The 24,353-nt window shown below is 31.9% G+C and overlaps 3 protein-coding genes across 4 annotated transcripts in view; all 3 read left to right on the top strand.

Moving 5' to 3' along the window:
• LOC104718494 lies at positions 2,727–3,462 on the top strand. Its single transcript, XM_019230874.1, has one exon. It carries the CDS (start codon positions 2,884–2,886, stop codon positions 3,280–3,282), a length of 399 nt encoding a protein of 132 aa, XP_019086419.1. The 5' UTR covers positions 2,727–2,883; the 3' UTR covers positions 3,283–3,462.
• Positions 4,497–5,232, top strand: LOC104718493. Its single transcript, XM_019230873.1, has one exon. The coding sequence runs from the start codon at positions 4,654–4,656 to the stop codon at positions 5,050–5,052; it is 399 nt and encodes a 132-aa protein (XP_019086418.1). The 5' UTR covers positions 4,497–4,653; the 3' UTR covers positions 5,053–5,232.
• The window catches only part of LOC104718492 (potassium channel KAT2), a 4,134-nt gene continuing 1,891 nt past the window's right edge, over positions 22,111–24,353 (top strand). The window contains exons 1-7 of one of the 2 annotated variants that reach the window (XM_010436252.2): positions 22,111–22,359; positions 22,477–22,823; positions 22,919–23,125; positions 23,212–23,367; positions 23,487–23,544; positions 23,691–24,008; positions 24,102–24,341. In XM_010436252.2, the coding sequence (XP_010434554.1) occupies positions 22,645–22,823; positions 22,919–23,125; positions 23,212–23,367; positions 23,487–23,544; positions 23,691–24,008; positions 24,102–24,341 (1,158 nt within the window). In that variant the 5' untranslated portion in view covers positions 22,111–22,359; positions 22,477–22,644. Of the gene's footprint in view, positions 22,824–22,918; positions 23,126–23,211; positions 23,368–23,486; positions 23,545–23,690; positions 24,009–24,101; positions 24,342–24,353 lie in introns of both variants that reach the window. The other variant, XM_010436251.2, reaches the window with a different exon arrangement.

Genomic DNA, 24,353 nt, shown 5'->3' with positions numbered 1-24,353 from the left:
ATAATTTTCAATTACTCTCCCAGTGGAAATCTCTAGAGAGATAGCGACAGACCTTTTTAGAATGTGTGAGCTGCCATTTGTCAACAAGTCACGAGAACTGTTTTCTTTCAACTTTCAAGTAGTACACTTCTTTTTTTCAACAATTTATTAAAATTGTCACAGAAAAAGAGAAGAATAATACTCACTCGTTAGAGACAAAAGAAAAACATTTAATACACTAAACGCATTGAAAATGATTCTCAAAAACGTTACATGCACAAGTTATATTCACGGAACCGTTTCACATGTTATTATATTACATGCTAATATGCTATAACATTGTTATTGCACTTTCTTTTTATTGAAATGATATGAAGAATACGAAATAAATTTTGACCCAAATAAGGAAAAATAAAAAAATAATAATGTCCAAAGAGTTAGTGGGGGTANATAAGGTCGAGATCGGGAGCAATATCGATGTGGTTTTGCAAGTCCTCCTTGCAGGGCTTGAACACAAGCTCTTAGGTTGAAAGTCCTCTTCTCTAGGCTTTACACAAAGCTCTCTTCAAACTTGTTTATTCAATAATCGATTAATTAACTTTATTGACTCACGTCTCTTTAAATAAGAGGAAGAGGATGAAAACCTTAACCAAAACAAGAAGCAAACAAATACAAGCTCAAATATACATTAAGCCCATAAGAAACAAAACCTAAATAGTGAATGAGCTCAAACGTGATGATCGTCACTTTTGCGTCGAAGATGCGCTGCATCATGGATCATCAAGTTCTGATCTGCAATGAAGGTGTCAATCTTATGATTTTACTGTCTAGTTGCATCTTTCAATCGATAGAGTTTTTTTTTTTTTTTTTAACAAACATACATGATCGCTTTATTGCATATAAATATCTTCTTGTAGAATGCCATGTAAATATATACAATACTATATTGTATCGTCTTTACATCCAACTATTTCAGTTCTATTAAATGAAAGTACAAGGCTGATATAGACATGTTTTAGAACATGGGGGAAAATATCGGAACAATTACAGAATAAGACATTTTTTTCAGAATCTTACTGATTTAGGACTTATTGTCCGTGCTTACAGAAACAGGTATTTTATTTCGACTGTAAAGACGAAATTGTCCTTACTTCCTCATCAATGCTCAAGTTTGTTTTCTCTCTTTCTCTCCGCCGTGAGTCAATCTTTTTCTCAGACTCTCAAATCTCTCTATCGTAAACTAAAGAGAGACTTACTGGCTGCTTAGATATCTCCGACAGTCCGTGTCTTTCCGATGGTTAAAAAAGAAGAACCCTTAATCTTCTTCTGAAGCTTTCTCGGCAGTAAGCAGATCTGAACTCCGGTGAAGAAAGTTTCATCTGTCGTCGTTCAACGCTGGCGATTGAACCAGTTATCTACTACTAATTTTATTCAAGATTTGTCAATTACAAAACATGTAATTTTTAGTTTTGGTTAGATTTGGAAATGAATAAAAAGTTTTAATCCAATTAGTGTTTATGATTGAACTCTTGGGTTCTCTAGATATGATTCTTGTAGGGTTTAGTTTCCTTTATATAAAACATAATTTATTAAATTCATTAAATTTGTTGGATCTGTTAGATGGTGTTGGTCGGAGAAGAAACAAGAAAGAAAAGGGAGAAGATATAGAGAGTCAAGGATAAAATTGAAAAAAAAAATGTCTGATCTCATCATAAGTATGGACAAAAGTTCCTAAATTCAAATATTTAGTTCAACAAATGTCTATTTCTGTAATAATCCCGGGAAAATATCTCACTAATCATAATCAATTCCTTTAACTTGAAAAAAAAACTTTTTAGCCACTAACTTATTTTCAAATCTAGGTGCTTCTACATCAGGAGGTAATGGTTTCCTCTCGGAAAATATTATGGAAAAGTACTATTATACTATACAATTTATAAATTCTCAACTATTTCTTTTAAAACTAAGAATAACGCATATCACAGTCATAGACCCCCCGAAACACACGAAAAAAGTCTTCGAGGTAGGAATTATCTTAACTGCCAACAACATAATTTTCAATTACTCTCCCAGTGGAAATCTCTAGAGAGATAGCGACAGACTTTTTTAGAATTTGTGAGCTGACATTTGTCAACAAGTCACGAGAACTGTTTTCTTTCAACTTTCAAGTAGTACACTTCTTTTTTTCAACATTTTATTAAATTGTCACAGAAAATGAGAAGAATAATACTCACTCGTTAATCGTTAGAGACAAAAGAAAAACATTTAATACACTAAACGCATTGAAAATGATTCTCAAAAACGTTACATGCACAAGTTATATTCACGGAACCGTTTCACATGTTATTATATTACATGCTAATATGCTATAACATTGTTATTGCACTTTCTTTTTATTGAAATGATATGAAGAATACGAAATAAATTTTGACCCAAATAAGGAAAAATAAAAAAATAATAATGTCCAAAGAGTTAGTGGGGGTAACAACAAAAATAGCACAAAGCATGAGTGGTGTGACTCATTACTATGGAAGCCTTAAAAAGATATCACATAAACCGACATTTTAATTCTAACCCTAAAATCGGATTCTCACATGTCTGAAAAGAGAGACATCTCACGGATGTCACTAACTTCATCTCCTTTTTACTTAAAGATTTTTTTTTTGCTATTGGCATTTACTTAAAGATTCATTTTTTTTTTTTTCATTTAGATTCATCACATAACTAGAATAGTTATAATACGTGTCTAATGCGCGTTCTTGTGTTATTGCGTATATAAAGTCTTAACGGGATGAGCCATAGAGAAAGAGCTAAACCTGATATTTTATTTCATGAGAGAAATGAAGGGTGAGTTCTTTACATTGGTGGCAATAATGTCTCTACTCTTAGCCTTCTCGTTTGTTCATGGAGGAGAAGAGTCTGGAACACCTTCTAATGCAGCCGCTACACCGAGTAGTCCAACCGGAGGATCCACCGGTTCAAGCGGTTCGGCTCATGGACCTAATTGGGGATATAGTTGGGGATGGGGTTCAACCCCAGGAGGTGGTTATGGCTATGGTTCTGGTTCTGGTTCGTCACCAGAAGGAGGTGGATTCGGGTTTGGTTCAGGTTCGGGGTCAGGAACTGGATTTGGGTCTGGTTCCGGAGGAGGAGGAGCCACAGACGGTGGTTCTGGCCATGGAAGTGGGACCGGGCACGCAGGTGAAGGTGGTGGCTCAGGCGATGGAAATGGTGGAGGATCACCAGGTCGGAGAGAGAGGAGCCAACACCGCTAATATGAGCGTTCTTGTTATACTACCTTAACAGAATCATACATGCATAAGATGATAAGACTTAAAGATGGAAAAATAGAAAATACTATATTGGCAGCTTACTTAATGAATGCAGAAATAAGGATCAAAAGAATAAGTAGTTGAGCTTTAATTACCGCTGTACTTTGTATTATATCTAAACCTATAATATATTATGTTCTTGCGCCAAACCTATGTAGTGTGTTCGAATTTAGTACTTAAGATGATGATCATATTACAAATAGTGAAACTGAAATGTGTTTTAAATTCATAGACTGTATATGATAATTAATTACCAAACAAAGGCTGGTCTGGTTAAATTATCTGTACAAACTGATTATTCAAAGTCATATATGTAAGTCAAGATGTAGACGGAAAAAAAAAAAACACTGGTCGAATCAATTCCATATGCATCCATGGTCATAAATCAGAACGGGTTTAGGCCCATAGTTTTGGGCCCAATAANCATAGACCCCCCGAAACACACGAAAAAAGTCTTCGAGGTAGGAATTATCTTAACTGCCAACAACATAATTTTCAATTACTCTCCCAGTGGAAATCTCTAGAGAGATAGCGACAGACTTTTTTAGAATTTGTGAGCTGACATTTGTCAACAAGTCACGAGAACTGTTTTCTTTCAACTTTCAAGTAGTACACTTCTTTTTTTCAACATTTTATTAAATTGTCACAGAAAATGAGAAGAATAATACTCACTCGTTAATCGTTAGAGACAAAAGAAAAACATTTAATACACTAAACGCATTGAAAATGATTCTCAAAAACGTTACATGCACAAGTTATATTCACGGAACCGTTTCACATGTTATTATATTACATGCTAATATGCTATAACATTGTTATTGCACTTTCTTTTTATTGAAATGATATGAAGAATACGAAATAAATTTTGACCCAAATAAGGAAAAATAAAAAAATAATAATGTCCAAAGAGTTAGTGGGGGTAACAACAAAAATAGCACAAAGCATGAGTGGTGTGACTCATTACTATGGAAGCCTTAAAAAGATATCACATAAACCGACATTTTAATTCTAACCCTAAAATCGGATTCTCACATGTCTGAAAAGAGAGACATCTCACGGATGTCACTAACTTCATCTCCTTTTTACTTAAAGATTTTTTTTTTGCTATTGGCATTTACTTAAAGATTCATTTTTTTTTTTTTCATTTAGATTCATCACATAACTAGAATAGTTATAATACGTGTCTAATGCGCGTTCTTGTGTTATTGCGTATATAAAGTCTTAACGGGATGAGCCATAGAGAAAGAGCTAAACCTGATATTTTATTTCATGAGAGAAATGAAGGGTGAGTTCTTTACATTGGTGGCAATAATGTCTCTACTCTTAGCCTTCTCGTTTGTTCATGGAGGAGAAGAGTCTGGAACACCTTCTAATGCAGCCGCTACACCGAGTAGTCCAACCGGAGGATCCACCGGTTCAAGCGGTTCGGCTCATGGACCTAATTGGGGATATAGTTGGGGATGGGGTTCAACCCCAGGAGGTGGTTATGGCTATGGTTCTGGTTCTGGTTCGTCACCAGAAGGAGGTGGATTCGGGTTTGGTTCAGGTTCGGGGTCAGGAACTGGATTTGGGTCTGGTTCCGGAGGAGGAGGAGCCACAGACGGTGGTTCTGGCCATGGAAGTGGGACCGGGCACGCAGGTGAAGGTGGTGGCTCAGGCGATGGAAATGGTGGAGGATCACCAGGTCGGAGAGAGAGGAGCCAACACCGCTAATATGAGCGTTCTTGTTATACTACCTTAACAGAATCATACATGCATAAGATGATAAGACTTAAAGATGGAAAAATAGAAAATACTATATTGGCAGCTTACTTAATGAATGCAGAAATAAGGATCAAAAGAATAAGTAGTTGAGCTTTAATTACCGCTGTACTTTGTATTATATCTAAACCTATAATATATTATGTTCTTGCGCCAAACCTATGTAGTGTGTTCGAATTTAGTACTTAAGATGATGATCATATTACAAATAGTGAAACTGAAATGTGTTTTAAATTCATAGACTGTATATGATAATTAATTACCAAACAAAGGCTGGTCTGGTTAAATTATCTGTACAAACTGATTATTCAAAGTCATATATGTAAGTCAAGATGTAGACGGAAAAAAAAAAAACACTGGTCGAATCAATTCCATATGCATCCATGGTCATAAATCAGAACGGGTTTAGGCCCATAGTTTTGGGCCCAATAAATTGAGTAGATTAGCTTTCGACTTGGAGAGAAATTTGCTCCACTATGGTTTATTTGTTCACATGATTTGAAGAGTTTGAGTCTTGCCTGATTTGGTTAATTGAACCTTGAAGCGAAAAGAGTGCATCAGTGTTGCTTGCTTCACAAGGATTCCTCTTTTGATTAAAGGGATACTATTATAGTATTATTGTTACAAAATTATAAAAATTGAAATAAGTATCGNAGAACTGTTTTCTTTCAACTTTCAAGTAGTACACTTCTTTTTTTCAACATTTTATTAAATTGTCACAGAAAATGAGAAGAATAATACTCACTCGTTAATCGTTAGAGACAAAAGNGTGAAAAAATTGGTCCTTAATCCAATACTTCACGAGGCCCATTCTATTTTTCCGGTCACGTATATATATACCATCAAACATAACCATAACTAACCGTTTTTAGGAGTATACTTTTGGCTTCTATATATTCATCAAGAACACCTAATTATTTTCTTTATGGTTAGTACTATAGAAGTGAAAAAAAAAAAACGTTTTTTATACGTATTAGTTTTTTTCTTTAGTTTTATAAGACTTCACATTTTCCAAAAAAAAAGCGAGTTCAGATAAGTGGTAACGATGAAATAAAATGCTCGCAATTGAACTAGGGAGGTAGGATTTCATGATGGAGAGTTAAGTTGAGTTTGAGATAGGGACTCGGATAAGGTGATTCGTTGCTTACAGAAGAGATGAGGTAGATCTTGATTCGGTGGTATGGAGTTGTGTATTGTATTGCTTCAAATTGTATAAAAGGGAATGTGCATCAAAATCTTGACAATATGACAATCACGTATGCCTATTAAAAAAAAAAAATACTATATGTAAGAGATGTGATGAGAGAAGAACATCTTAGTGTTTAGGACATAGTATATTAACTCTCATGAGAATAAGCTTTAGGTTAAATAATAAGCTTTAGGTTAAATAGAATTATATAGTACAAGAGTTCCCTAAACTATAATGATTATAAATATATAATATCTAAATAAGAAATATTACAATATCTCATATTAACTAGAGGATCTTCTAGATCTTTCTACACGCCCCCTCAATCTCAAGGTGGTAATGGAGCTAATGTGGAATTAATGGCTTGAGATTGATCTTAGTAGAATGGTAGAGCACGTGCTTGAACAACACTATCTAAGCGTGCTCCGACGTCTTGGTGATGACTCTGGTGAACATGGTGATGGTTGTAAACAGATGTGATTTTTTTTTTTACTGGATTGAAAGATAACGTATAAAATTTTGAAGAAGCATTCATGGCTCGAAAACTGGAAAATAAGATGGTTTTTTTTTAATAATTTAAAGAAGCACTATGGCTTTGATTCAGAGGCTCATAAAAAGCTTGAATGATAAAAGCACTTTTGGCTTGATAATAAAATTATTAAAAAAAAAAGAGAAGCATTGGGCTTAGATTCAGAGGTCTAAGATAATAGAGTTAAATAAAAGAAGGTTGATGGCTTAGATTCAGAGGTTCATGATGAACTTGAATGTGGAAGCACTTGGCTTAACAAAAAATAAAAATATAAAAGGAAGAAGCATATAGCTTAGAAACAGGAACGAAGCCGATCGTTAGATCATTGTGGTTCTGATACCATGTATGAGATGTGATGAGAAAAGAACACCTTAGGGGGTGTACTCAAAGCATGATTTTGGAGAATTTGATGGGATTTAGGAAATTTAGAATTTTGATAGATTTTAGGGAAGTTCATATGATTTTCTGTAAAATTCTTTCAAATCCCACCTAAAACCATGAGATTTGAAGTTCTGTATTTTTAACTAAACAAATCCTCCAGAATCCTAAAAATTATTAAAATCCTAATCCACAAAACTATTTTGAATAACCGTAGATTTTAAAGTAGATTTTTAAATCATCAGTTCAATAACAGTGGATTTTAATGGATTTTAAAGTAGTTTTTTAAATCATCAGTTCAATAACAACGGATTTTAATAGAATTTTTAAAATCCATGATTGAATAACATAGAATTTGTAAATTTCACACAAATCACTTAACATGTCAAGTTGAATAAATCCCCCTTAGTGTTTAAGAAATAGTATATTGACTCTCATGAGAATAAGCTTTAGGTTACATAGAATTATATAGTACAAGAGTTTCCTAAACTATAATGATTACAAATATATAATATCTAAATAAGAAATATTACAATATCTCATATTAACTAGAGGATCTTTTAGATCTTTCTACACTATATAGTTAATAGTAAAAACGGGTTGAATTTGATTAATAATTAATAACAAACTAGAGGTTAAAAAAATATTTTAAATTTCTGTAAAACTTCATATTGCGTATTTTTCATATAGGGGTTCCCCTATTAATTTACCCTTTAGAAATGCAGTCATGCAAAATTAGCTTTTAGTAATGAACAAATGACTTTTGAGAAATTTTAAATAAAGAGAATATGTAAGATCCCATTTGACAAATACATAAGATCCCAATTCAAGCAAATGGACTAGCTAGTAACTGNAAAAAAAAAAAAAAAAAAAAAAAAAAGACTAGCTAGTAACTAGGCACACATATATTCACTAGGTAGGGAGACTGGGGAGAAAAATAAATATTGGTCGAAATTTTAACTGAAAAAAATTGAACCAAAAAAATGAATAATTAAGAAGATACTTATAGAACAGTGGGTTATAGAGGATTTATAGTTGGAGTTGACAACAAAAAAGGATTAGCAGTTGGAGAAATGACAAAGAATCTTTGTTTTTGTCTGCAACCATTTGTGAAGAAACAGACAAAAACACTAGGTAGCTTTTAGTAATTGCGTATTTACTATGTTTTGATTGATTTGTGGGATAAATATATTCTTTTACGATCATCATGCCTAAATATAAAAATGAGCTACAATCTTTATATTTATGATAATGATCTAACTAATAATTGGACTAACATCATTTAGTCAATTAACTACATATCTACCAAATTTCACTAACTTGTGCAACCATCAAGCACTGACGTTTCAATATTCTATTGATATTTGTTGATCGATTACGACCAAATAATATGCAATAGATCCATGCATAATTCACATGAGGTAAAAATTTCATGATAAGTCTACAGTTAACTAACCATGAAACTTAATTATTTCATTCTTCTGAAGCCTCATAATTTTACCCCTTACACAAAAATGAGGTTATCAAGTTTGGGGGATTGGAGACAGAAGATGGAAACAGCAATTATGGATGAGATCGAACACTTTGGTCCCCTTGAAGACTTGGAACTTGGATACACACCATTTGCAATCACATGGCACTTGTGTGTGTGTATATATATATATATATATATATATATATATATATATATATATCTCTGGATAATATTAGCATTTACACACTTTCGTAAATCTACAATTCGATGAAACTTAATCTAATATATATACAATTATCGCAAAATCATAGACCGGATCATTATATAGCAACATTTTCTTAAACACATAAAACAACGATTAAGTTTCATACCGGCAATTAAATTACGTTGACATACAAACAAAACTATCCATGATATTGATGTGATAATGAGATCGCCATTTTGAGTTTATCGAACCATTATAATCTCAAGAATTTGACGTAACAACACCATTACGCATTCACATTAGTTCACTTCCCATTATGTTTTGGAACAATCTAACGGATCGTTCACATGTTCAATTGATATGACGTACGAAAAAATAGTATAATAATCTAAAATTGAAACTAGTCTTCAAGCATGTCATCATTCGACAACTACATGCGCATGATAGTCTTATCAAGTAAGGCACATGTATATTAAAATCATTATTACTTAGAAAGTTTAACTTAATCAGTTTGTCCTAGTTCATAAGTAGATGCAGTTTTGTATAACGGCACCAGCTTTCATACAATTAACAATTGTGTATCAGTATGTATTTTTTTTTATTTTCCATGTACAACTTGAATAACTAATATCATTAAATTTCCTTAACAAAAAACAACAACTAAGTTGATATATGTCTACGAGAAACGGCCCGATATATTATAGCCATAATTTTCAGTTTAAAATAAAAAAAACCTACTCTACACGTGCGAAATATTAAAAGGAGAGAATTGGATAATGAGTTCATATTTGGACACCACTCGCAGATATAGCCAACAATGTGGAACAATAAAGGAAAGTTACGTTTGCCTCATTGAGAAGTAAGTGTTTCTAATAAATTGGCCACACAAAGTTTTTAAAAAAAAAAAAAAAAAAAAGAAGAAGTTTAAAACGCAAAATAACACAAAAATAAGGGCATGCAAAAACAAAAACAAAAACAAAAAAAAAGAAAGAAAAAGGTATACTCAATTATTTTATGAAGCATTGCAACTGCAACTTCATTTCGCTATCTTGAGATTCAATTGGCTGAGCTATTTTGGGTCCCCATTGGTCCTCGACCTGTTAATGGAACATTTGCTCTCACAATTTGTATGCAGGTGCGGTGGTCTATATCAAGTACAAATTCTTTATACTTGTGCATGTAGAGGATAATCCACAGCATTGCATGATCACTATTGTTATTGATTGATACTCTTTAAGTCGATATATCATTGGCTATTTATTTAGTTAAATCAGTCAGAACTTCTGATGTACAAATCTTACTACAATATGAAAACGGATAAGTAATCTTTTTAAAACCAATGAAGTTTAAGACCATTTCCAAGGATCCCATCATCTATTTTAATTCTAAAATAGAGTAATTCTTATATGAGTTAATTACTAGATAGGGACTTATTCAGTTATTTAAGAAGTGTTTATAGGTTTTACCATTTGTCCATTTTTTTTTCAAAATGCCACCTTTTTATATTTAGGAACATAAATTTACACATGATGTTTGGGTTTATTAGGTTCCAGTTTTTTTTAGGGTATAGTTTTTGTTACGAAGTATGTGTTTTATGAAAAAAACTTTGAAATATTTCATTATTTAAAAATGAAAAAAATGGCAAAATTGAAAATTCCTGAAACAAATGGCAAAAACAAAAAAATTGGATCATTGTGTAAGAATCTCTTCTTATATACAAATAGAGTTTAACTTCAATCTATTACTCTATATTTTTTATTTTACAACAAATAGTGTAAAAATTTAAATTTATTCTAAATATAAAGTAATCATATCTTATATTTTGTAGTGAGACTAGAGAAAACTTTAATCTATAGTCAATTAAAAAAAAAAATAGAACGAACTTGGGACAGACGCTTGAATTCTACTTACCACATTTACTTATAGACTTTATATAGTTAATTTGAGCACTTTTAGATTATCTATATATACATCTTTGAAGTACATTCTGGGTTCTGCCATTTTATTTGTATTTATTTACAAAGTTAATCTCTAAAAGAATTCCAAAAATAACATTACTTCAGATTTTGTTTTCTAAATATTTTACATATCATTCTAACTAAAAAATACAGCATAATCAATATGGAAACAAAAACTATGATATATTTGACAACACTTTCTATTGTGTATTGAATATATTATATCTCTGAATCCTTTACAAACAAAGAAAACAAAATTTATTTCCAAAATCTGTGAGCTTTGATTTTTCACGTAAGAAGAACTTTAATTCACATTTATTCAAATATTATAACTAATATATAAAAACTTAAATTTTTTTTAAAAAATTACGAATATGTAAAATTAAATTTTTTTAAAGTATTATATAATATGGTTATATAGTAGATGAGTTATAAAGAGGATATATTGCAATTAATAATATCATTAAAGTTGTGCTAACACAGGTTAAATCCTCATTTTATTGTTAGTCAACATTATTAATATTAGAATATTTGACATATAAAAATTAAGTTGATTTAACTTAGATTGTGTAAAATAATTAATCATTAGGAAAAATGTGACTTAATCATAGTGAATAAATTTTTGACCAAAAAAAAAAATCATAGTGTATAAATAACTTATTATGTATTTAGATCCCTTATTTTTTGTTATAATAACTAAAAATCAAAATAGAATCTCAAACACTAAACAAAACAAACTAAATATAACAAACAAATGATCATGAAGTATATTGCGGGTTAAAAAATTAATATAAATATTCAGCCGCACAAACAGTTGGAAAAATTAGTTATTCCTCTATTTGGAAAACATCCAATATATAACAAACAAATAAAATATAAAATATAAATAATAATAAAAATTATATGCACGCGGTATACCGCGAGTTAAAATCTAGTTTAGTATAAAAACTAGTATATGTATATACTAGTGCACCTTAAAAATAATTAATTGGACGTAGTTAGGTAAAAGAAAGTGATGAATATTTTTTGGTCGATTAATATAGCCTATTTGATCAAAATTATTATGCTCGAATACTTTCGACCGCCAAACCAACCAAACTTTTAGAATTTTTTTTTTTTTTTTTGGAATAATATGTAAAATTTATTCAAATTTTTTTTTTTACATCAAGTGCATTGTTTGTTTAAGGTGTTGAAAACGATCTACCAAAATTTAAACATTCATCTTGTTGCAAACCACAAAGCCATACAACCTGCATATTTGTCATTGTCTTGACCATGGAGGGAGAGTAGCCTATTTGGAACTTGTTTGTCCAATTGTTTGGTGAGCAAGCGTGAGTATGTCCGACGTTCCCCATGTCGTTGATTAATGTTCCGATCCTTCCAGATTGCGTGAATTGAAGCTTTATCTCAACAAACACAGTGCATCTTTTCCCAAAGTCTTTGTCCGTGAGCAAATTTAGAAGTGTCCCCCAAACCACAGAGAAATTAGCTTGAAGAAGTTTAGTGATGAGGCTTGTCCAACTTTGGCGGTGTGAAATGCTAATGCGAATCCTAAAAAGGTACGAAAAAGCAACAGGACAAATGATAAACAAAAGCAAATCAGTTGTTACTTTCTCAGCTAAAACAGGAGAAGATGCAAGAAACCGAGCTAAACAGATCCTTGGAATTCAACAAGTGGGAGGACTAGGTAAATACCTTGGATTACCTGAGTCCTTTGGGAGGAAAAAGAAAGACATGTTTAACGGCATCATCGACAGAATCAAGCAGCGAGCTTAGAGCTGGTCCTCGAGGTTCCTTTCCACTGCTGGAAAAACCACCATGCTCAAGTCAGTGCTTTCTACCATGCCAACTCACACGATGTCCTGCTTCAAGTTACCTAGATCTTTATGTAAAAGAATTCAGTCGGCTGTGACTAGATTTTGGTGGGATTCATCACCTGAAAAGAGGAAAATGTGTTGGATATACTAGGAGAAAATGACAAAACCAAAAAAAGAAGGAGGTTTGGGATTCAGAGAGGTAGCTACCTTTAACGATGCACTCCTAGCTAAAATTAGCTGGCGAATCCTCACCAACCCGTCCTGCCAACTAGCAAGAGTCCTACTAGGGAAGTATTGCCAGCACCAACCTTTTCTGGAGTGCACACCGCCGAATTCAGCCTCCCATGGCTGGAGGGGTATCTTTATAGGACGAGACCTCCTGAAGAAACAACTAGGCAGAGCTATAGGATCAGTGACATGTTCCTTGGTGTGGAAAGACCCGTGGATTTCACTAAAAGAAGCAACTGTACCAATAGGACCAATCCCTGCGGAGTGTCAGGATATGAGAGTTGCTGAACTACTACGGCCCCAATCAGCGCAATGGGATGAACAGAAAATTAGAGATATACTCCCTTCTTATGAGGATCAGATTCTTCTCCTAAAACCCAGCAGATTAGGAGCAGATGACCGATACATATGGCTACCAACTCCTTCTGGGGAATACTCTGCAAAATCTGGATACCAAACTGCCATGTCGAGCTTAGAGTCGAAACAAAATCACACAAATCATGAGGATTTCAAATGGGAGAAATAAATCTGGAACGTTAAGTGCTTACCAAAGTTAAAATTCTTCCTTTGGAAAGTCATGAAACATGCCCTACCCCTTGGAAAAGTGTTGAAAGAACACGGTATTAACCCGGAGGCTAGTTGCCCTTTTTGTGGACAAGAGGAATCGGCGGAGCATCTGTTCTTCCACTGCAACTTCGCCCAACAAGTGTGGGCTCATACACCATTCAAGAGACTATTAGATTCAAGTTTGATAACAAATCTACAAATGGGGATTGAATTGTTAAGTAAACTACAGTGCTTACTTCCAACAGGTATCATTGATGGCTCACTGGGTATCTGGATCATCTGGAACATCTGGAAACAGAGGAATAAACTCCTATTCGAAAAAACGACCACCCCTGCCAACGAAATTGTCTCCCAAGCTACTTCCCACGCTAGAGAATGGAACGCAGCCCAGGATGTAATTCACAAAAACACCAACAATCGAACCAGGAAACCTCAGAGGACGACTAGTGCGAATAAGATTCAGTGCTTCATCGATGCGGCTTGGAATGAAGCCTCTAAGGTGGCGGGTCTCGGCTGGATATTTAGAGATCCGTGCACCGGATCAGTAGTATCTGGTCAAGCTATAGTAACCCATGTTGATTCCCCTCTTATAGCCGAAACACTAGCCATGAACCGAGCTATCCAACAGGCTTCCGATATGGGTTAACAGATAATTTCTTTTGCTTCAGATTCGAAAACGTTAATCAAAGCAACCAACTCGGAGATCCGTCACAAGGAGATCCACAGGATTCTACACGATATCCTAGTCATGGCACATAGGTTCGAGAGAATCTGCTTCAAGTACATCCAACGAGACGAGAACCAAAGAGCAGATGAAATTGCAAAAAAGGCTCTAGCTTCTGTTTCTCTCACTTTAGCTATATGTACCCCTTTCTCTAGTTCTCCTGCTTTAATTGTAGAAGTTGAACCAATACCAACCATAACGGTTGAAATTTAATAAAAGCATTTGGTCTTGACAAAATACAAGTAGAGTCAACCCCTAAGTTCCACTGCACCATGCATTCTGTGATCAGTGGTGAGTCTATTTAAAGTGGCAAGCCAAGCAACCAGCGAAATTTTTTGACGTGGCTTGAGAGAACCAGATCCCAGTCCACCAAACCTTCAACTACTATAAAATTATATAACTACTCTGAACCATTTCAGTTCTATCAAAATTCGTATTGTATGAGTTAATAACTAGAAAAATAAATTTGATAGTTATTGAAGACAAATGCAAGACGCTATAACACCCAAGAAAAACTTATATTTTTGGTGCCCCTACAATAGTTGGTAGGCCCAAAGGATTTTGCAAAATCAGTAAGGATTTTTGAGAGTGAGAGATTTCTTAAGTCTCCTATATATTTTTTCTCTATCACTCTCAAAATTTTAGGGATATGCTCCTTGATTTTGGTCTTCCATTTTCAAATGGCAGATTTGACCAAATCTAAAACTCCACTTCTTACATGTCATCATGTTAGAGACACATGGAAGTCAGGGGAAAAAAAGGTCATCATCATGAGAAAACGAAAAAAAAAACGAAAGCTGACGAAAAAATAATGGATATCTCAGTGATTTAAAACTTGCTAAGATGAGGCAGAGAAACTTAAGTTACTGAAGTGAACTGGCTTAGAATGTATACATGTATAGGCGTACAGGAAAAAAAATGTTAATTTATCAACCAAAAGTCAAAAATGCATTGGTAGAATATGAAAATTCTCAGTAACTATTCATTGCTTGAAAACTATGCTAAGAAGAGGCGGCAATAAATATTATCACTATAATTAAGAAAAAAACAGATCAATATTAGTTGTTTGATCTCTTTATATTTATAAACTAGATTATGACCAGCGGTACACCGCGGGGTAAATTTTTTTTTAACATACTATTTTAATACTAATTTTGCTAATATACTCTTTTGTTAATTTTAGTGATTTAATATATAAACCGTGGTATACTGCACAATAATTTTTCTTTACTACTATCTTAATTAAATCAGTTTGATTCGACATATTTTATATTGGTGTTGTTAAAACATTAAAATGAGTATTTAACTCGTACTGATAGTTTATTTTTTAGTATTATTAATTCAATCCCGTAATATCATATAACTCGTCATGTAATATAACTCGTTTGTGTAATTTTGAAAATTTAATATGTTTAAATATTTATAATTTTAAAAATTTTATTAAGTTTAGATATATTAGTTATAAATTATAAACTTCTTAGAATTTTATAATTTACTATATACAGTAAATTTACTATATATGAATGTTGAACACACTCTTTTATATTAATTGAGTAATATATGTTTGTTTTAAAAAATTCAAATCACAATATATGCAGGAAAAATATACCTTTTTTGTTAACTTTCTGTATTACATGATGATTCACTACATTTAAATTTTAAAATAAAAAAGAGATGATTGGAGAATAAGTTTTTTTTAATCTGGAATAAATCTTCTAAATATCTATATTAATTATAAAACATTATATATATGGATTTTTAAATTATTTTAATTGTGTTTGGTTCTAAGGATAGTAGAAGAAGTTAACTAAACTTGTTTGGATATAAATATAAGCATTAAATAGCATTCAATGTAAAAACTTTCCAGAAAACATTTTTGAGCAAAAACTGATGCAAAAATACTAGTATAGATTGCAGAACATAATATTTAAAAAACAATCAGAAATCAAAGAAATTATTTCAATTTCTCTATAGTTTTAATGTTTTATAGAATGAAATTTTACGATATTTCGTGGTTTCCAGTAGAATAAGTTTTTTTTGGGCTAAAAAGTACTTTTTTTTTTTTTCATAGTTGATAGGTGTAAAAAGTATAAAATCAGAGTATAGTATGTTTTTTTTTTGTAACAACATTGCATTCCAGCCATAAATTAATAATTATGAATATCAGTAAATTATGATAACATTACTTATATATAAATATATACGTATTGAGGTGTTATATACTTTGTTATCTAAGAAAAGTCAATCAACTTACAATGCATGAATGTTTTCACAGACGAGTCACACATCCGAGTATTATATTATTGTTTACGTATATTATACGTATTGTTTTAATGCATATATCTATATCGTAGACGCGTAGTGTAGATTAATTTATATATAATACGCAACAAGTATTTACCCCAATTGTTTTTTTGAAAAATATTTACAGCCTAAAACCCAATTAAACCCATAGTTTGGGATTAGGGAAAGGTAGGATTATGTAGGAATCCCCTATATAATAAAACGGAAGTATGCGACTTCAAATTTGTAGACTATATAATTTTAATAGTAGGTTACAAATGGGTTATTAAAAATTTGAGATTAATTTGTTACAAGATATATGTTAGGTGTAATTTGTATAACTGTTCATTTTAGGAAGATTAAAATTTAAATAGATTTTAGACAATTAATTTCACAATATTCTTAATTCTTTTTTTACTGACACCAATATATATCATAAAAAATATTGGTAAGCATAAAAAAGGAATAAAATCTAAGCAAAGAATAATAATTAATCGGAAGAATCTTCAAAACTGCCAATATAAATGATACAAATCACCTCTCACAAAAAATACCTCACTCATATTTCATCATATACCTAAACACAAAATATGTAATGTTAATATTACATGCTATTTTAAATGTAATATGCAAATATTAAATGGTATATCAAATGTTAATTAAATGAGCTGTTTGAAGACTATTATTTTCGATGAAAAGGATCAGCGTGTGTATAGCATGATCTAACGATGACTAAAAAACTTGCATATGATTTTTTTTTCATAATATTTTATCTAAAAAAATATATTATAAAAATCATATAAATTATATTTCATTATGGTAATTATAAAATAAACAAAACGAAATACAACATTTGTTCTAGCACGGATCCTAATCTAATAATAATATACGCTAAAAATATGTGTTATGAATATAGACGATTTCAGTGGATTCTATCATGCATGTACGAGTTAGTGTACAATTATTAAACAAAAAAAATTCAAAAGAAAAGGAAAAATAATCATTTTATAAAAAACAAAAACAAAATTCTCATTTCCAAATTAAATCTATACAGGTTTCCGGAAGATAACTTTTAATATATGGGTTGCTTGAATATCAATATTGGTATATTAATTAGTATTCTCATGAGGAATCTGAGTTTACCTTTTGAAAGAAGAGAAACAAAAAAATTATGCCGTCCAATTCATTACAAATTTTTGTATTATTTTATATGATATGTATGAGATACACACTTTTTAATGATAACCACTTATGGAAATGGCATATATTAAGATCTTCCGCAACTATGGCGTGAAGAATTTTGATGATAAGAGAACAAAAATAATATATACACCATACATTTCTCATTACACCAAATATAATATCATATTATATTCGAAAATATTCGAGCTAATCAATATACTATGTCAAGTCAGTTTTTGTTGAATTCAAAGAGTCAACTTCATTTTAATGTCTTTTAGCCTACAAACTACTAGAATCAAATTTGATCTTCACTTTCTAATACGCTTTATGTACAACTATATATTTTTTTCCCCTCCTTACATGATATTCTATGAAAATATATAAAGAAAAGAATCTGAGTAAAAAGTTCCAAAAGAAAAACTCTGGTAAAACATAACATAATGTGTACGTACCACACCTATAGTTCACATGAAATTTAAAACGAGGTTTGTAGATTAAAACAAAATCTTTTAGAACCACAAATTACACCACATTGTCACTCCATGATGTGTCTGATCTTAGGACAAACTATTAACACATGACCAATATTACACACGCAGTTCACCAGTTTTGTTCCATACATTATAAAAATATTTCATTGATTTGAGAATATATGATTTCTTATTTCTCAATTTTATATTTCAAAAGTAAATAAGTATTGGTGAAGCAAATGTTGTTATCGAATTTTCATATCTTAATATGGGAATCAACTATGACATTCACCTTCTATCAACTTTTTGTGGTGGATCGGTTTCGTTCTCATTTCTAAGATGGCCGTTTTGAACAATTTTTTCCTTTTATTTTATTCTCCGTCCAACAAAATATAGTGATTCCGTCGTAAACAATTGTCTCTTTGACAATAAACAAGAAAGGGATTCAAATACACAGAAGCTAGACCAAATTTAGCAACCGAGCTGTCAAGCATTTTCTTTTTTTGTTGAAACAAATTGTTCCATTCAAATTACCAGAGAACTCGTGAACTAGTTTCCTTCACGGACCCAACCTTCCAATGCACTTTTTCATTTAATTGTTTATATTGTGATTACCGGAGTTGAATCCGAGTTAGTATTATCTGTTAGTGCTCTCCTACGTTAAATGTCATGTTAACCATTCACAAAAAAACTCCATAAAAAAAATTACTTTATGACTGCATAATCTTTGGAGGCAAATGCGATAATTTATTTCTCAATATAACATAACTCATGTTAATACTCTCTATATCGCGTAGGAAACCTACAATATCATTTCTAGAAAACACATTTTAAAACATGATATATTTTATGATACAAAAATAACGATGCCAAAAACATATAATTTATCAATTCATAATTCATAATTCTATTACTGTCAGACTGAGCATAATGTTAGACCCTGTATAGTTTATACAAAAACAAACTTTGTGGATAAGAAAATGTTTGTTGTTATTACCATAACTTAACTTTTAAGATTCGAAATTGCTAGAATGAGTTAAATTTTGTTCAATACTATTCATGCATCTTTTGTTAATTCATTTTTTTTTCTAACACTGTCAACATAATATCCTCTAAGTATAGTTCATACATTATCATATTAATGCACTGGTGACAAAATATAATGTTATTATATTTTTTTGTACAAATTTCTTCTAAGATTCCAATTTTTTTTAAAAATAATCATACTCATGCATGAATTTGGCTATACAAACATATAAGAAACTAAACGGACCACGTGAATATGAAGGCCGAACATAGAAGCTTTGAAGGCAGTAATTAAGGACACCCTTCATCATTGTCCTCAAGGACCACTTTAACTCTTGGCTTTATCTTATGAGATCCACTACCAAGATTCTCTCTTTGCCTTGTATAGTTTTATGTCTCTCTTATTTTCTTTTCATTTAACTAGGTTTTAACTTAAGTCTTAATTGTAAAACAATTTTGTTCTTGTGGTTGTTAGTATTTTAGAGGTTTTTCAAAGGCTTAAAACAATTCTTCATGCACATGAGTTAAACACATGGACAAATACACATATATTTAAAAAAAGTCTCACAGTTTGGAACTGTGGTCACGAGGAATGAATGGGTTTGACTCTAGAGTCTCTACTTACCAAAATCTTTAACTACGTCTAACTACCTCTAACTACATAAATCTCTAATCACGTGAGGCATAACCTACTAAATCGAAACCTAATTATCTGGTTAACCTTAAGTATTTTAGTTAAACCAAATAAATAAAAAAAATTTAAGTACAAGTAACATAAAAAATTCTAAAAATCCAACAAAAGAAGATAGGTTAAAATATATAGATTGATACTTTTAAAATTATGTTTTCAATGTATCATTTTATTATAGAGAAGATAAAAGCATTCCTATAGAAAAAGGCGGAAGAAGTAAGAAAGCATTTCTACGTCAAGATAAACTTATTAAACACACGTGGACTAAATGGGTAATATGGAGACATTCCATGCATGAAACCGGACCATGTATGTTCGACCCACTACTAAAGCTGTCATTTGGATCATAGCTACTCCTACTTAATTAGAATTATCATTTACTCTTTTGTGTGTTAACTAGATATTCAATTTCGTTTCCACTACCACTCTTTTGTGTGTTAACCAGAGATGAATCATGATGATAGATTAAAGAGGATAAATCAACGCTAAACCTACAGATGGGTGCGTTTGTCCCAAAAAAAAAAAAAACCTACATATGGGTGCTACATACTCTATTTAAGATTACAATGATTTTATCATGATAAGGCAATAAAATTAAATTAAAAGACCTAAAACGAAATGCAAAGGAACTAAATCCTTTCTTTTACTCCTGTAAAAAGGGAACTTAAATTAAATTAAAACTTAAAAATTGACTAATCAGTCACTTAATTAACCGTCTAGTAACGACTAACAATTAACCCATGTATTTTTTTTTTAATGTTATAAATTATAATGTCAAACATTTGTTACGAGCTACACCAAGAAAATCCCCTGGCTGTCGCTAGAAAAATATCGGATTAGTGTTAAGGACTCTGTCTCTCAGTCAGATTAGATAGTATCAATGTATATCACCTAAATTGGGTAATCATTCTGAGTCCAACACTGTGTTTTTTCCCCATTGAAAAAAACGACAAAAAATATTGAACCATTTGGACCCAATGTCACTTTTTGCATGTGCAAGATTTAACCGATTCTTATACCGAGCGGTTGATTATAGTGGAGCCGTTCACGATAAACGATAGTTTGCTACTTCAAAGAAAAAATGGCAAGCGAAGAACTATATCAGTTTAATGTTTTTGTTAAGTCATTTTAGACAATTAAACTACAATTCAAAAGCCATCTAAGACAAAGAACATATATTGTAAGTACTAAGTACAAAGAATACTCTATTTTGTACAAAACAACAAGAATATATCCACAAGCATAAGTGTGCCTAGTGATCATTAATAAAGGCAAAGCAGAAATAGTATTTTTTTTTTAAAGAGAGAGAAAATGTAATTAGCATCATGGCATATCTGGTTTTTTTTTTAATAAATATTTGCAAGTATATGTATTACTGTATCAGAAATGTTTACGTATAGCTAAACTGGACAGAGTCAAAACCAATTTCTGCAAGAAAAGACAAAATAATAATAATAATAATAATAATAATAATAATAATAATAATAATAATAATAATAGATATATTATCTTGAAACATCATCTATGATAATAAGTTTCTACAAAATCTTATTTAAGAAAATTTCCCTGATTGAGAAAACATTATCACTGAAATATACGATTTGATTGTTGCTACTTCAATCTGTTTCCATTATAAATTTTAGCGTGAAACAGAATTTAGTTGTCTGCTTTTACTATCTAATTAGGACTAGTATTTTTGTTCTTTACATGTCGTGTCAGATTCTCTGATTAGATGTTTTTTTCGTGTGTCAATTTCTCTGATTAGATGTTTACGCGTAATTAAGGATTTAATCTTTCTAAATCAAAAGGAAACGAACGGTCTATATGAGCTTTCCAAGGGGAGAAAAACAAAAACAAAAGATACTATCAAACATAAATCAAGACGCTAAAAAGTTCAATAATTACGAAAAACTAACCTGAATCAAAAGCAAGAAACAACTAATGTGGAAACCTATATTGGTCCAAGTGTCATCATTACTTATGAGCTGTTCAGGTAAGAATCTAAGAATTGTTTGTTTCTTGTATCTAACCCTTTTGGTTTTTACCAAGAGAGAACTCAATTCAATTAAGCAGTGTTTTGAAAATGCATACCGTAAAGCATATTAGATACTTAACGAATACTAGAATTTACTTATCTTCTTTATACCTTTTGGCCCTTAAAAATTCTATTCTGACCATCTTTTCTTTCTTTTTTTTTATTTATTTCCCTTACCTGGTCCATTTCTGGATTCCTGTAATAAAAACACACACAAAATTTTCTCATTAAATCACATACACATACACACATTTGTGTACATATATATATTAGCCTCAAATGCAAAGTAAATGAATATCCCACCAGAGTCACAATCTCATCAAGTCCCATTACCACATTGCGTCCTCCTTCATCTTCTTCTTCATCTCTCTCTATCTCTCTCTCTCTAAATTTCAAATCTTTACTTCCTGTCAAAAGCAGAAACTCTGAGCATTACTTGCTGTAAAATCTTAATGTCTGCCACTTAAACACATCTTACTTACCAAGCGTGAAACTCAGCTTCTTATTTCACCCTCTTAATCATTTTCTTGTGTAAGCCTTCTTTGTTGTTTTTTTGCAGCATTAATGGTGCACTAAGTCTGTGCTAAACAGTTAAAACCTTCCCCTGCAAAAACAAAAATTCGTTTTTTTTTCCTTTCTCTTTTTCAGAAAACGATAAGAAATGGGTCAGAGCAAGTTGGTATTGTAAAAAAGTCAGAAGCAACGTGAGAGAGAAAGAGAAAGCAAAAAAAAAAAAGGTCGTTAGCTTGTGAACCTTTTCCCAAGTTTCATCACTATATTTATAACTAACCTTTGTTGAAGCTCAACACAAGAAAGATGTCAATCTCTTGCACAAGAAACTTCTTTAAGCGATTCTGCGTTGAAGAATACAATATGGACACATTCAAACACAGCAGCTTCCTCTCTGCTGATCTCTTGCCATCTCTTGGAGCTAGAATAAACCAATCAACTAAACTCCGTAAACACATCATCTCTCCTTTCGATCCACGTTTCAGGTTCACAACTATTTCTTGCACATTTCAGCGTTCTGTTCTGTTCTGTTTTTTTTTTGTTGTCTTCTTGAGTTGTGGCTTCTTAATGTTGAATTCAGGGCATGGGAGATGTGGCTGGTCATTCTTGTGATTTACTCAGCTTGGATTTGTCCTTTTGAGTTTGCCTTCATCACCTACAAGAAAGACGCGCTTTTCATCATTGTCAATGGCTTTTTTGCCATTGACATCATTCTCACCTTCTTCGTTGCTTACCTAGACAGCCACTCTTATCTTCTGGTCGATAACCCTAAGAAAATAGCTATACGGTGAGAGATAAAAAGTACATAAAGACACTGGTACAATTATTAAGTTTCCAAAGGAAGTAGATTTTTAATAATGAATTGGTTTTCAGGTACCTTTCTACTTGGTTCGCCTTTGATGTCTGCTCAACAGCTCCATTCCAGTCACTGAGTCTTCTTTTCAATTACAATGGAAGCGAAATAGGATTCAGAGTTCTTAGTATGCTAAGGCTCTGGCGTCTCAGACGAGTTAGCTCGCTGTTTGCAAGGTTCGTTTTCAATACTAAATCATAAGTAAACCATTTTCTTTCAAGTTATAAAGAGTTACCTCACTTACAGAATCAGCATAAAATCTTAATATATCTCCCCATTGTTCCCTTTGCGTCAGGCTTGAGAAAGATATCCGCTTCAACTATTTCTGGACACGGTGCACAAAACTCATTTCGGTAAGTCTCTCAAAAACAGAGGAAACTTTTTTCTAAAAACAGAGGAAACTCTTTTCTAAAAACAGAGAAAGCTCTTTTCTTTTCATCTATAAAAGCTACTAGGTGATGAGTTATATAACTTACAACTTACAATTTTATTATATCAGGTAACCCTTTTTGCAGTACATTGTGCTGGATGCTTTAACTACCTCATTGCAGATCGATATCCTGATCCAACAAAAACATGGATTGGAGCTGTGTACCCAAATTTCAAGGAGGCAAGTGTTTGGAGTAGATATGTTACCGCTCTTTACTGGTCAATTACGACATTAACAACAACAGGATATGGAGACTTACATGCTGAGAATCCAAGGGAAATGTTGTTTTTTGTATTTTTCATGCTCTTCAACCTGGGTTTCACATCTTACCTAATTGGTAATATGACCAACCTTGTGGTTCACTGGACTAGCCGCACCAGAAACTTTGTAAGTTCAATCACTTCCTTTTGACTTCACATCAATCCTTTGAAATGATAACCTGCAAAATAAAGAATTTTTTTTTTTTTTTCAATTCAACAGAGAGATACTGTTAGAGCTGCTTCAGAGTTTGCATCAAGAAACCAACTCCCACCAAACATACAAGACCAGATGTTATCACACATTTGCTTAAAGTTCAAAACAGAGGGTCTGAAACAACAAGAAACCTTGAACGGTTTGCCGAAAGCAATTCGATCAAGCATTGCAAACTATCTCTTCTTCCCAATCGTTCAGAACGTCTACCTCTTTCATGGAGTTTCTCGCAACTTCCTGTTTCAGTTGGTAAAATTACTC

Source organism: Camelina sativa, chromosome 10, assembly GCF_000633955.1.
Source record: "Camelina sativa cultivar DH55 chromosome 10, Cs, whole genome shotgun sequence".
Taxonomy (NCBI): domain Eukaryota; kingdom Viridiplantae; phylum Streptophyta; class Magnoliopsida; order Brassicales; family Brassicaceae; genus Camelina; species Camelina sativa.
Note: the sequence above shows the minus strand (reverse complement) of the source record. Positions and strands in the feature narration are given on the sequence as shown.